Source organism: Alligator mississippiensis, chromosome 2 (assembly GCF_030867095.1).
Source record: "Alligator mississippiensis isolate rAllMis1 chromosome 2, rAllMis1, whole genome shotgun sequence".
NCBI classification, from domain to species: Eukaryota; Metazoa; Chordata; order Crocodylia; family Alligatoridae; genus Alligator; species Alligator mississippiensis.
The window spans coordinates 4,513,887-4,528,411 of NC_081825.1; the positions used below are offsets into that span (position 1 = coordinate 4,513,887).

Genomic DNA, 14,525 nt, shown 5'->3' on the forward strand with positions numbered 1-14,525 from the left:
CCCTACCCAACTATCCCAGGCCAGAGCTATAACGGGACACACCAGGGCTTGGGGCACCTGCGCCATTAATTGCATAATTACTTTGCACGAGTGGCCGGCCTGAATTCATTGTGCGATTAACCAGTTCATTGCATAGTATATGTAATGTGTAGCAGGGGTCGAACAGTCCCCCAGACCAGCAATGCAAGAACTGCAGACTTCATCTTACTTGGGGATGACTGCCTGCCGCTCCGCGAAGGGCAGTGGAGGCAGGGTCGTTGTAAACGGGGTGTCAAATTAGGACTAGAAAGTTGCACCTGTTGTTAACCACCCTCCTCCAACCCAAAGCACAGCCCAGGGTCCCCCCTGGGCCAGAAAGAGCCGTTTCCACCGGCCCAGAAGGTCACCGTCTCTCAGCGCCGAGGCAGGATCAGGGCCGGTCCGCGGGAAGGGAGCCGTGCCCGCATCTCAGAGCAAATGTGACCAGACAGGTGACTCCCCACCGGCGGTCAGGTGGGCGCCAGGGCCCCGTTTGCCATCTCTGGCATCGAGCTGTGCAGCCGTGCAGGGGCTGCTCTCCCACTTCCAGGAAAGCGGAGGCAGGCAGGCCTGCCCGAATGCAAAGAGCGGGCCCGTGTCTGGCCTGGAGCCGTCGCTACTTGAGCCAACGGCTGGTGGATTCAGCAACAGGCCCTGGCTCTGAACCGCAGAGACCAGAGGCATCTGTTAAATGAAGAATACGCGCTATTTCCAATGAGGCTGGAAGAAAGCATCATTAAGGAAGAAGCAATCAGGACTCAAGGTAGAGGTGATATCTTTTATTAGACCAACTAGATTTTTGCAAAAATTTTCTTTAAGGAAGTTCACTGCCATGGGCAAGCGTTTCATTATCATCCCCTGTAAGCCTTAAGAGGGCTTTGTTCGGTATCATAAGGGTCTATGGGGTGCTTTAGGGGGCTATTAACAGGTCCACGGATCTCCCATCCAACGATATCCACGCTCTCCTGAGAGCTATCGAGCCGCCGGACACTTTCTCCCACCCAGCAGGCATATAATTATCCCACGCAATGCAGAATAGGGCTAAAGGGTGGGGAAAGGGGTCGACAGAACGACCAACAGCCCAACAGGGACAGCATGCCCCTGGGAGGTGGGAGATGTCTCATGGTTTCTAGATGCAGGGCCCTGGATGTAGGCAGGGATCAGGCCTGGGAATCCCACCAGGAGGCAGCCCCCGAGTCCCTGGAAGCCGGGTCTTCCCCGCAGCGCTCAGTGCAGGGGCTGGGGTGCACCTCATGCCTGGTGCAGGGAGCCTGGGTGCCCAGCGTGCAGCTTTGGCACCCAAAGAGGAGGGGAAAAAGCCCTAAGAGTGAAGTGCCGGATGTCCCCAGTCCCGAGTCCTTTGGGGAGCCAATTTACACCACAGCAGCAAGGTGTCTCTGGGTCTCTGGGGACAACCCATCTCCGGATATGACCACGGGGCTTCTCCCTGTGGCTGCGGGAGCTGCTGTGCCAATGCAGCCAGCACCCAGAGGGATGACATGCCATTTGTTACTTGCCACAGGTGTTTCTGGCTTTTGATTGCTCTTTAATTATGCAAAATAGGCAGGAGGGCAGCAAACGGGGGCGATTGCAGCATTCCCCTCTGTGGACAGCAGCGCTGGGGGCGAGTTGCCCAGCTCATGAGAAGCAATGTGGCCTGGATCTGTCCTCCCACCTCGTTTGACACCTCTAGTCTAGACAGACGTAGTAGATCACCTCGCATAATGCCTAATGATCTTGCTTTGGTCCTAATCCCGGCCCATCGTTGTAACGAAGCACACTGTGACCAGCATTGGTCCCCGAGAAAGTCTCCCCGAGGGCATCTGTTGTCCCAGACTCATAGAAAATTTGGGTTGGGAGGGATTTCAGGAAGTCGCCTCTAGTCCAACCCCTGCTCCAAGCAGCACCAGCCCCAACTCCATCATCCCAGACAAGGCTTTGTCTACCTGGATCTTAAAAACCTCCAAGGATGGAGACTGCACCACCTCTCTGGGTAACCTGAGTTTCACCACCCTCCTCACGAGAAAGTTATTCCTAATATCCAACCTCAACTTCCCTTGCTGCAGCCTGAGCCCATTGCTCCTTCTGTCATCTGCCCCCACTGAGACCAGTCCAGCTCCATCCTCTTTGCAGCCCCCCTGCAGGGAGGTGAAGGCTGCTATTCAATCCCCCTCGGTCTTCTCTTCTGCAGACTAAAATATTCAGTCTCCAGCCTAAAACACCTTCACAATATTCCTCCCATTACACACAGGAGAACTCAGAAACAGGCAAGTGACTAGGATGAAGTCCCGGGTGGGACCCTCTCCCCTGCTAACCAGATGTGGTCTCCAAGTCTTATTTTCGATGGAGTATTGATCCCCAGAGATGAGGGGAGTGATGAGGTGAGCAAGGCTGAAGAGGCAGGCTCCGAGAAGGGCTGGGCTAGATGCAAAGGTGCTCGTTTATGGAGGAAAATGAACGAACAGCGGACAAGAGAGGAAGCAAAACTCGGCTTCCACCTTCAGCATGCGTTCGATGGGGTGGGATAAAGAAGATCAGCACTTTCATTAACAAGTCACTTCCTCCAGGACCAGCAATAGAAAACAGTCTTTACAACAAGTTTCTATAATTAAATGAAGCAGCGGGTAAAAATATCGCCTGGCGTTTAAGGCCAGACTTGACCATTTCCTTGAGTTCAGCAGGCCCGTGACTGATGGCAGAAAAATAGCCCAAGCAACTCAACAGGACGCTCGTGTCCTTGCAGCGTGCGCTCAATCGGAGCGGATGCACATCTGTATTGTGAGGGGAATAAAAGAGAGCGAGGTGCTGTCTGAGACCCAAGGGATAGTCTGGGGGGAAAAGGCAATAATTGCAGAAACCAGGAGCTGATTCTGGGGATGCTCATCATGAAGAGGACTGATGGGCACAGCTCGATGGACTCTTGGCCGGGCACCTCAAGGTAGATCTTCTCCAAAGCGAGACGGCGATTGCTACGTGGACATGAGTCCATCCCAGGCCATTATCATGCCTCCAGCGGTGACCAGCTCGCTGCAGAGGTACAAAACCTTGCAGCCGGGCTAACCTGTTCCATCCTTTTGTCAATCCCGTCCCCGTCAAAATGCGGCACGAACCGCAGGGGAAGAAATAATCCACTTATCGTGGAGCAACGTTCCCACGTTACAGCAAAGGCTGCGAACGCATTTCCATCCGCGTCCCGATTTTGCTCCGGGTAAGCTTGCTCTTTGATGTGAAGAAAGCAAGATCAGCATCTTCCCTGAAGCTGGAAAGCTTCTTTCCAAAGCTCTCGATTAAAGCGTTACTTGAACGACTTTGGAGGGCTTCGTTCACTGCACACACACTGAAGGCCCTTTTATAAACCCCCATCGGGGTTGGGTTTCTATTGCTCGGGGGGTGGGGGGCAGACCAAAGCCACGGACCTTGGGTTTGGAGCTAAATTTCGGCTGGGCTCTGATCCCGAGTCCTCTCCGGTTCAGGGAAGGAAAGCGTTGAGATCGAAGGGGACCTGTAAAAAGAGGAGTTTTCCTTCTTGTTCATGGGTAAAGGCAACTTAGAAGAGGATCCTCCCCTCCAGATAAAACACTGCCCTTACTTTCTTCACTTTGAATAAGGGGTATCAAATCCGGCCTTCCCAGAAAGCCTCGGTAGTGTCTGAAAACATCTACTGCAGACTCTCGTACCTTGGAAAAAGTGAAGGTTGAGTCTTTAATGAAGACAGCCTCTTTTCTAAACGTTAAATCTGCACATTGGACGCATAAAAACAGGCCACATCTCTTCTTAAGATACTCAGCTTCCAGTCTCTGATAATATCATCGTTTCACAAGCCGTCCAGTCTCCACAAAGACACGCGAGGTAGACGAGAGCCGAATCTCTCAATGAACAGTGGATTTAAAACCCACACATTTTTTTTTTAAGCCATCTTTATCTGGGAAAATAAACACAAGGATGAGCCTCGGCGCCTCTCTCCCATCGCAGGCATCTCCTTTAATGTGGAGCATTGAACCCGGATCTAGTTTCTGCACAGGGCTCCGCCACAGACCCATTTGGGACCCTGGGCAAGTCACTTAATGTCCCCTATGCCTCACCTGTCCCTCTGTAAAGTGGACATAATGACACCTCCGCAGTTTGTGACGCTGCTCAAAGGCCCAAGCAGTCTTTGGGAACTGTTGTAAGACCCTGGCAAGCTAGACAAGCACTATGGCAAGATTTCACTAGTCACACTAAAAATGCCAAAAAGCCGGGGGTGGGGATGGGAGTGGATAGCATTCAGATAAAATAAAGTGCACGATGCTGTTTGGAAGTGACCTCCTGCTACAATGCAGCCCCATCGGGTACCGCTCCTGCAGCGCCTGCGATGGGAATCCAAGGAACAAGCCCGCGATCCTCCATCGGGGCTGCGATCCCCTCCTCACATCAGCTGAGATCTCGCGTCGGCCAGCCCTGAATTAGCATCGCACCAGCTACACGTCAGAGGAAGACGGGGCAGACCGAGGGCAGAGGCTTTTAGCAACCCCGGCACGAACAGAAGGGAAACCTGAACCCCGCTGTCTACGGAAGAGATAAGAGGATGGAGAGCGAGACAATGCATGCGGGTCTCTTGCTTCTCTTCTCTCCTCCTCCTTGCCAGACCTTGGGATCTTTGTCCTACTTGTGAGAGCGTGTCCAATAAAGAAACATCCATTAGCACAAGGGAAAAAGGAGGGAGGGGTGGAAAGGATGAGGGCGGTTAGTATGACACCAGGAATGTCAGAAGAAAGAAACCCGGAGGTATTAAAGACTTCCCAACCATCCTTGACCCATTATTGGGAGGGCTTTCAAGGGACTTCAGCATACGCCGCAAGGGAAGCGTGCCCTCGAGAGCGACGTGCTGAACAGTGCTGGTTTGCTACTCTGGACAGATGCGTGTTTGGGAGGAAAAAAAAAAAATCAGGGAAAGCAAGCCATGGGAGGATTTTTTTGCTGGGCATCTTGCATAGCTGGAGAAATTAGCAGCAGGCATCGCACAAGGTTATATTTCTAAGGGGAGGGGGGTCTAGGTGCAACTGCATAGACATGGAAGAAAAAAAAAAAAAAGTAAAATACAGTTTAGGAGTTAAAGGGAAGAAGAGAGAGAGGTTCCCTGGTGCAAAAAGCCCTTGGGTTACTCATCAGCTCTGCTCCTCTTGATATGTCTGGAGTCACCTGCGATCTGCAGCTGCAAGCAAAGGCTTGTGCTAACTGCGGCTAAGGTTTGCCCATGGCTCGAGCAGGAGCGTGACTGCCGCGTCGGGGAAGCTGGCATAGATGTGCCTCGCTCCGAACAAGCGCGGCGGCATGGACTTCAGATGGAGCGAGCCACCGACCAGCACCCAGGGCCCCTGCACAGCTGCTGCATCTTCGCTGCTGTTGTTACCTGCACCAGGTAGAGCGGGTACGTACCCATGCTGCCACCATGCTTTCAGCAAAACTGACTTCAAGAGGACCTGGATATTCATGTGGAGGGCATGGCAGCAGAATTAAAACTTATGAAAAAAAAAAAAGAAACCATTTTTATTTATTTTTTACCATTCAATTCAGGAAGCACAAACCAGCTGCGGACGTTTCCTGAGCCTGACGAAGGGTGTTTGTACCTGAAAGCTTGCAAAAAAAAGAATTATCCCAACTATTTGAGTTGGTCTAGTAAAAGATATTGGATTTACCCAAAGAACCTCGTCTGCCTGCGTGCTTAGAGCAAGTTGGCTATGACCTGTACCCCTTAAAAAAATAATATTATTGCAAAAACGACCAAACTTTGGTTTCAGACTTCAAACGCAACCTCTTACAACTCCGGGGTGTCGAGCTCTTTCGCATCTGCCTGCTGCAAGGGCCTCGCGTCTTCTTCTGAAGCAGCCAGCACTGCCCAGGGTTAGAGACGGGACAGTTGGACCAGAAGGAGCCTGCTTCTCCGTCAGCTGGGAAATTCCCACGTTCCCAACCAAGGTGGACTCTATTGACGCCCACCTTGTTAATCATCGATAAACTCAATCTGCAAAACAGCAGGTTAAACTCACACCCGGTCCTTAAGCAGTGGGTTAGTCATTCATCTGGGGCGAGAATTGTGTTCCTTGAAAGGCAGAGACCTGGGTTCAGGGCAGTAGTTGGGAATAAGGCAATGGATGGGTTTGCTGGGTACTTGTGAGCCAGGGTAGGGCTGACAGAGGAGACGGAGCGGGTGCAGGCTCCCTGGCACTGGAGAAGCAACGAAGAGCGCTGTGGTTGTAGGATAAACTCCCCGAATGCTGTCAGACCGGGTGGCCCAGGGGGTTAGGACACCAGCCCAAGACCTGCAGCAAGATCCCACCAGCAAACGCTTCCTAAACCCCCTCGCTCCTCCGTCTTAACATGCGTAGGCAGAGTTTTAACTCGCAATAGTTTCTTTGGGCAGGAGCAGTAGCCAGAGCTGAGCACCACGTTTCACCAGCACGCAGGTAATGCTGCAAACCTCTCCCCATAACTGCACGCGCCCATCAGAGAGGGCGGACGGGACAGGAGGGAAGTCCCCAAGTCCCTGCCTTTAGCCCGCTGCAGGTTGCTCCCCATCCGCAGCGATTCAGAGACGCGCACAAAAGGCAAGCACGTATTTAGCCAGATGTATGCGATGTATTGTTTTAATAGAAGTTACAATAGGATAGATGTACAGTCAAAAAATCAACATGCTAAATTTCTAATGCAATTTTATCTGTAAACCATGCAGTCCGTTTTGAATCAGTAGCTCCGCTAGTGTGTTTTAAAGAAAAAATAATAATAATAATAATGTTCCCTTTAAAAAGTTAAACCTAATTTACTAAATAGTCCCGTTACTGTGCAATGACTTGTGCAAAAAAAAAAAAAGAGAAAGAAAAAAAGCGGTTTTCACCACATTAGTTCACGAAGGATCCCCTCCCTCCCCAATAAAATACAAGCAGCCGATGGACACCGGTGGGAGTGGGCACGTGTGTATGGTGGTGGGGGGGAGGTCAAATCAGGACAAGCAAAGAGAAAGCAATTCAGTGCAGACGCCCTTCCCGATTAAAGTAGAAGCACTATGTTGGCAAACACGGAAGTATCTGGAGCGAAGGGTTTGCCCTGCCGTCCCTGTAAGTCCCTTTAAGTCCAGAGGAACTGGAGTGCAGGTTTGGAGGTATGCGGGTCTGTGTCTACACTAAAGCCCCTTCCCATCTCTCCAAGAGCCACGCAGGGCTCGGAGAATCAAACCGATGGAGCTCCTTATGATTGAGCCCAGCCAGGAACCGGGTCTAAACCATGGCTAGCTGCCATTGTCCTCCTCACAACGCGTCCTTGTCTGTGCTGAGCGAAGGGCCCTGACGAGCATCGTGCTTGCTAGCCTGGATCTTCATTGCCGTGTTTCCAAGACGGCATTTGTAAGCGGGGCTTTGGAAGTTGGGGGTGGAAAAGGGATGGAAACGCACAGGAAACAACAGCAAGCGTCTTCTGCAGGTGAACCCTACTCCAACCAGCTTCACCCCTTCGCCTCGTGTTTCTTGACTTCATCGCCCACGTTAAACCAGCTCAGATTTAATCTGATTAAGAACCAAACCCATGAAAAATCCTTCGCGGCTCACAGCATCGAGGGCCTCTCCCCGTCACGGACCTATTCATCAGATATTCAGCGAGAGGGTTTGATATCAAACCAGCGCTTTGCCTTGCAAGAGCTGGGATAAAACTCAATTTGCTCTCCAACTGCTCGGGGGTGCACAAGAAACCAGGTGACAAGAGAGGCCTTGCAGGAGGTTTCTCTTTGATCAGGTGTGCATCTAATTAACCGGACCGAGCCCACCGTGCGGGACAAACGAGCTCTGCAGTGTCATCTCTTTGCAAGTTCCACCTATTATAAAGAACCACTTCCAAAAAAACCTAGATCGTGAATAAAAAAGGGAAGCCCCCGGGTAAGACAAGTGATAGGGAGAGGGGAGGAGGGATGGAGATAACGCAGCAGAACCTTTTACTACTTAGGAAAAGGAGATAAAGCCTTTGATCAGCACGGTTTCCACTGGGAGAGCTGAAATACGCCCCCGCCGCTGCACGTGCACTGCCGCTTGCCCACCTCCTCTGCAATTGCACCTGATGCTGGGAGAAGTCCCGCCACGCCAAGGACGGCTGTGCCGTGGAGCAGGAAGTCTTGTTCTTCTTGGTTTCCGCTGGTGACAGCACATTTCAAGGGAGCGATCCAAAAGAGGCCAAGGTGACCGGTCCCAGCTAACAGAGGCCTGATACGGCGATGTATTCTCCTCCCGCACGGCCGTCCCCAGTGGCATTTGCAATGCTCCGAGACCATCGGCACCCCGCAAACCATTTCCGAACGGCACGGGAACATCCGAGCCATGACAAAAAGTGACGTTGAAGCCCAATTTAAAAAAAAAAAGCAAAGAAACCCCCAAAAAACCCAACAGGACATCAAACAACGTGCCCAGCACAGAAACCGTGGCTGCATTTAAAACAAAGTGCAAAATCGCGAAGAGCTTCCGACGGGAGCTCCAGCACCGGAGCGAAGACGCACACGTGCTGAAGTCTAATTCTGCCTGCTAAGTTAGTGCATTAAAGACTACAGAGACCATCCCCAACGGGGAGGCTGTCGCCGGTTTAATTTACACAGCCGCCTAAAGGTTACAACAGGAGATACCTGGGCACTTCTAAACAAGGGGAGCCATCTTTCACGGATGCTAAGACACTGGGGCGGGGGGAAAGGCGGACAACGACTCTAGCTCAAACTGTCGTAAAACTACGTGAAGTTCAGCTATGTATGTGGGTGGGTTAATAGCAGCATCATTTGTTTAAAGTGGCTCGGGGTTTATTAATTACAGTGAAGGGTGCCACCCCCGCTTCTTTATCGCGCGGCTAGAACAATCTTTCCCTCCTAAGCAATACCATCCGTATCAGAGGATACAAATCATTAGTAAGAGCGTTAGAGGGGATTTGACATGTCTTCCAGGGCTTTTTAAGCAATCTGTTTAAAAGATTAATTTTATTTTGAAGGGACGGGGCTGCATCTCTTGGAACAGAAAGTTAATTGGGAACAGAGCACCGAAATTCCATTTTTCATCCCTGTTATGCGACTTGCGGTTAGGTGGGTGACCTCCCGAAATCGGAGCCTCGCTGAATCTCCGACTTGGCGGGGGCTGCGTTTCCCCATTGAAAGTCCTGAAGGCAAGAGCCAGAGATGGTTCACATGATCCTGGTCCAGGCATGTTGCGTGGCCTCTCTGAGCAGAGCTTGCGGAGAGAGAGGAAATCAATCCCGTGCAAGCCTGGCAATCCCATTTCGTTCCTCTTTAAATTGAGCTTGTTGGAGACGGGACAGAGAGCCTGGATTCGGGGCACGGAGGGTCCCTGACTCTGCTAACGATGTGTTTTCTTTCTAAATAAAATGAATAAATAAACTGTCGCAGACCTTTTCCCAATGAAAAAAAGTGGAGATGACTCTTGGGAGCAAACTCTCAAGTCTAAAGCCTGCAGCAGGAGCTTAAGAGCTGGCTGCCTTTTCACTGCTCACCCCTCCTGCCGCACGATAACCCTTCCCCATCGTCCAGGCTGAGCCGATGCAAAGGTGCCCGACACCTCGGAGGGTGTTTCCCGCTGCCCCCCCTTCCTCCTTCCCATCCTCTCTCAAGGGGTGGAGGAAAATAATAAGCGCTGCAAAGCCGCCACCCTACCCGGCAGCGAAGTCAGAGGCTGACAAATGCGATTAAAAATTGTGTTTGACAGCTTACCCTCCCACTAATAAAAACTGGAAATGCCAGAGCACCTTCTTTGTCATGCCTGCTGATGCTCAATTATATTCTTGCCAGCAGCTGCAGCAGTTCGATTCTGCAGTATTTTAAAGTGCCTGTTACTCTTTGCGGCCTTTAGGTATCGAGTGGACTCAAACCTGGTAGTCGCGGGACACAGCTCTGCAAAAGCGGGGACAAAAGGATGCCGCCTCCTGAATTGGGGAAAGTGCACGGCTGGTGATTGGGCGGACGATGATGAAGCTGTCATGCTGGAGGCAGCATCGGGTGTGAACAGAGCCAAGCCAGCTCCCGCTCTTCTGCTCCTGCTTCGAGGAAAGCTTTTGCTTCTTTGGTTTTTAGGTCCCGTCAGCTCATGTGACCACTGCTCCCTTCCCATCTGCATCAGACACTTGCCGGGTGCCCATTCCTCCACTACCTACTTGTCCCATCACCTGGATGTAGCCAGGACAGGGAGGCAGTGCTAGAAGTTTATTGCTTACAACCCTGGCTATTAGCCTTTGGAAAAGTAATAGGTGCCCTTGGGAAAGTGTGCATTGCTGAGAATATTGGGGAGGGGAAGAAATTACCATTGCTATAGATGTATGCAAAATCGCGCACCTTGTGCAACCGGTGTGTAAAAGACGTGGCACACGGTAGCAAGGAAATGCAAAGACATCAGTCCACCGATGTGCACGGTGGAAATAAAGTGGGCTTGAACATGGGCCTGGAGAACCGGCCACCCAGACACCCATCAGGGACTAATGAGCATGTGGATGAAATGGGACGTGAACTAGTGCCATCAGCACAAGACTTCTGAGGAAAAGGCAGCAAAAGGAAATCTCTCTCTCAGGTCAGAAAAGGAGCTTTGGCTTCCAAAATACAACAGTCGTACAAGTTAAAAACTAAACAAATAAATCCCAACACATTTACATAGATGCCAAAAAAAAAAGTGCTAAGCTTGCTTATGTGTTGAAGCAGCACTACTGATGTGGATATGTGTATATTCAAGACCTTATCGGTTCCCTTTCTATTAGCTGTAGATGAACGTGGAGCTTGGCATGCCTGCTTTTATAGAAAAAAAATGACTCGCTAGCGCTAGAATAGTTTGCATCTGGACTTGATAGGAAAGGGGGAGCCCTTAGAAATGCTACCCCTAGAGTAGTTACAGTTAAGAGGGTAAATACAAGGCAAGGGCAAAAGTCTCTTCTTTATCAGGCTGAGTAAATCTCTCTGTACATAGCACGCCAACTGGCTTCCCTGGCGCAGGAGGGTGTATATGGAACTGATTCTTGCTACGGACAACAGAGGAGAGTTTTGCTCTTAGGCACTTTTTACCCAGTGAATTGTTGATCCAGTGGGTTGCTTGAGAGCTGCACGTGGCTCCAGTGAGTCCACAAGAGTCTGTTCAGGTCTCCTCTCGGTCGTGGACAGAGTTAGGCTAGCAGCAGCGCTCCCGCGCTCCGTGGATCGGGCTGGAGAAGCACTTAGCAAACAGACTCGAGTCATTAGGATCTCATTGCATCCCTCCAGGCGTGCAGACTGGGTGGAGAGCAGAGACCAGCTGAGAGGAGAAACCCAAAAAACAAAAAAACAAAAAAATCACGCTGCGATGTCCCACTTCATCTGTGCAATGCATTTGACTGGGTTTTCCCCCCTACCCACTGCTGCCGACATCACAGGACTATGCTGAATCACAGTGAAATAACTTCCCATTGCAAAAACGGCTCCACGAGGACTGGACATCCTAGTAGGCATGTTTTGAGGCCGTCTCCAATTCCAGTTGACGATGGCGGGGCACTCGAGTCGCTCTGGGCTGAGTATCATCGTCAAAAACAGCAGCAGCCCAAGAGTTACCCCGATGACAATGTCTGTCCCTTCCGAGAGACCCACCGCCAGCCGTGACAGATGTGTTGTGTGCGTTTCTCTGGCCACCTACCCGCAGGGAGTCTGCCAACGCGGCCCGACGTGAGCGCACGCAGGAACACAATAAAAGGGAACGGCTTTGCCTCTGTTTGCCCTTTTCCCCTAAAGACACCCAACGTACAAGCTGCACTCGTGCATGCCTAGCAGAATGACTGAAGAGCATGAATAGCCTCCGAAACTACAACACTCCTTATATTCCTTTTTTTTGTTTTCCTTTCCTGCTCTTAAATAACTTAATGTCAAACTGATTCTGTGAATTTGGTTAGTAAAAAAATTCATCTTGGAGTGAACATTTACCTTCAGCTTTAGTCTTTAGGGTCAAGGGAGAAACCCCTGAACGTAGGAGCTGACAGTGGCACCTGCTGGCATCACTTTTGCTGCAGCCGTGAAACCCATGCTGTGATGCGATCCCTTGATTATTTTTTTGTCAAACAATTATTTTTCTATCTTCAGAAGGGTAGGTTTTTTGAATACTATACATGTGAATAAAAAAATACATATATTCTCTTGGAACATGAATCCCAAAGTCCTGGCGCCTGGTGGCCGCAGTGCAGAGATTGGCACGTTCTGGAGACCCCAGAGTTTCATCCCGAGCCGCTGGCTCTCACAAATGGTGGCTATTGATCAGACTCCGGAGCTGTTTAGCCACAGTGTCTATCAGCTTCTGCTTGTCCCTCTCGTTCTTCCGGAACTGGGCAAAGACGTTGTTCTTGCGGCTGGTGTCTTTCATCCTGTGCGGAGAGGAAAGAACAAGTCAGGACACTTCCAACACAAACCTTTTGCTGGGGATCCCACCTCAAAAAATCACAGAGCCACAAGTCTGCTTTCCAGGATAGTTCAGCTCAAAGAGTAGCTTAATGTCTGATGTGTCCTCAGGGCGGCAATGATATCCTTGTATTGCCAGAGGGGTGGCATGGGATCTAGACGGTCTTTCCTATTGCTTACTCGGACGCTGTGTGTGCCAACAGGAGCATGCAGTCACTGCAACTAACACCATGCATTATAGAAATGATTTGCTCTTTGAGCTGTGCAATTGGAGGAAAGCGCCAATCTCCTTGCACGATGCTGGCTTATGCACAACCAATAATGCCAAAGCGCTGCCTAGGTTCGTGGCTCCCTAAGCTATATCTATCTTCCGCGTCCTTCCTCCCCACCTCAGCTCTGTTCATTATACCCATAAAGGCCTGTTAAATGGTCAGTGGATCATACCGCAGCCCTACGGTTGCTGTTTCAACTGCATGGGGGTCAGGAAATTCAGAAACGAGGTGCACGGTGTTAACCTTTATTGCTTAAAATGTGATGAGTTACCAAGCTAGCGGGAGGACTGTGACGTTCCCGACTTGTGAGTTTAAAATATTATGATGCAGTGTTAGTCATGGAGTTCCTGCATGAGCTTCCCGAATCCAGAAATATGTTCTCAGCTGCACTGATTAAAAAGTCTGAATATAAATTGCATTAATAAGACGGGCAAGGATTTCTTAGGGTGATCTCTTTTATTGGACCAACTGTGTAGCAGGCTTAGACAAGCACACAGCTGGTCCAATAAAAGATAACACCAAAGCAGTCTTTGCCCCTCACATAATTTCTGGCCCATCACAGCTACAACAGGACTCTTACACTACCGTAGAGACAAGCACACGATTAATGCTAGGCTCCTTGCGACACAGGGATCTGATGCGTCAAAGATGTGGGGAGGATGGACAGGTGGGATCAGAAAGTGAAACAAATGCAGCTGCGTTTCTTTCCAGCATGCGAAGCTTCAGGTTCATGCATGCTTGCAGGGCGATATGCATATCTGGGGGGCGCCACGCCTCATTACAAAACATGGTTAATGCGTTCACGACACGGTTTACTGCAGATAGGGCAGCGGAGGCAGGTGCCAGCTAAAGTCTGCACCCTACGGGACCAGTCAGCACCTGATGAACATAATGTTTCAGATGAAAACAGACTGAATAAAACCCAACCTGCTAGGTCTGAGAAGCTCCTGCTTTAGGAGAAAGTCCTCCTCTGTAAACGATGTTTTCCCAATCCGGCTTGCCAAAGGCACCTGTCGTTGGCCACATCACTTGTTCCTACTTTTTTTTGGACTTGGCTGCCTAAGTTAGACACTGAAGTGACTGGGACGCACGGACTTCAGTCACCGGATCGCTGGCACTTTTCCAAATTTCGGGGGTTTGAGTTATCGAAAACACAAGCCAAACCTCTGAAATGTGCCCTTAGCTCTTGCACGCTCCCTGAGCTCTTCTGCAGCATTTTATCAATTCAGTGGGTTTCAAGACCCTTTACAAAGCAGTCTGCTTTATTCCTTTTATTTTACAGGTGGGGAAATCAAGACACGGTGATGTGACGTGACGTTCCTGGGGTAACCTGAACAGGCCAAGGGCAGGGTCCGGCACTTCCCCGAGTGCTGGCCCAATCCCTCTTCAGTAGGCCACTCCGCCTCATTTATTTTGGCACCAATTACCTTCAAAGTGTTTCTAACCTTTTTCTGCCCAAGGGGACTCTGCAAGCTTGCAAAGGACAATGGGTGCGAGTAAAATTGCTGGATCAGGGCCACCTCATGGGTGAGTGGATTAAATCAGTGCATCAATTTACATTGCGATTGCAGGGGTGAAGACAGATAAGCTGGAGCTGCTACGTTTGGAGCGAGGTCAAAGCTTATCAGAAATGTGGGTGGGGGTTTGGAGGGAGCAGTCACCAGGATCTAGGAAACCCTGTTCAATATTTGCCAATAACATGGGTGTTAGCAGGTGGAAGGAACTAGCTGCCTCAAGAATTCAGCCAGCCGTAGGAATGGACGGCGGCCGTGCCAAAAATCACAGGCTGCTGACAGCATATTGTGCAGCGCTATGGCAAAAGCCAT

General features: G+C 50.5%; 1 protein-coding gene across 5 annotated transcripts in view; it reads right to left on the bottom strand.

Annotated features, from left to right (window-relative positions):
• Positions 1-6,625: 6,625 nt before the first annotated feature.
• The window catches only part of EXOC6B (exocyst complex component 6B), a 404,537-nt gene continuing 396,637 nt past the window's right edge, over positions 6,626-14,525 (bottom strand). For all 5 annotated transcript variants that reach the window (XM_059721415.1, XM_019495636.2, XM_019495635.2 and 2 more), the window contains one exon: positions 6,626-12,393. In XM_059721415.1, the coding sequence (XP_059577398.1) occupies positions 12,267-12,393 (127 nt within the window). In that variant the 3' untranslated portion in view covers positions 6,626-12,266. The remainder of the gene's footprint in view (positions 12,394-14,525) is intronic.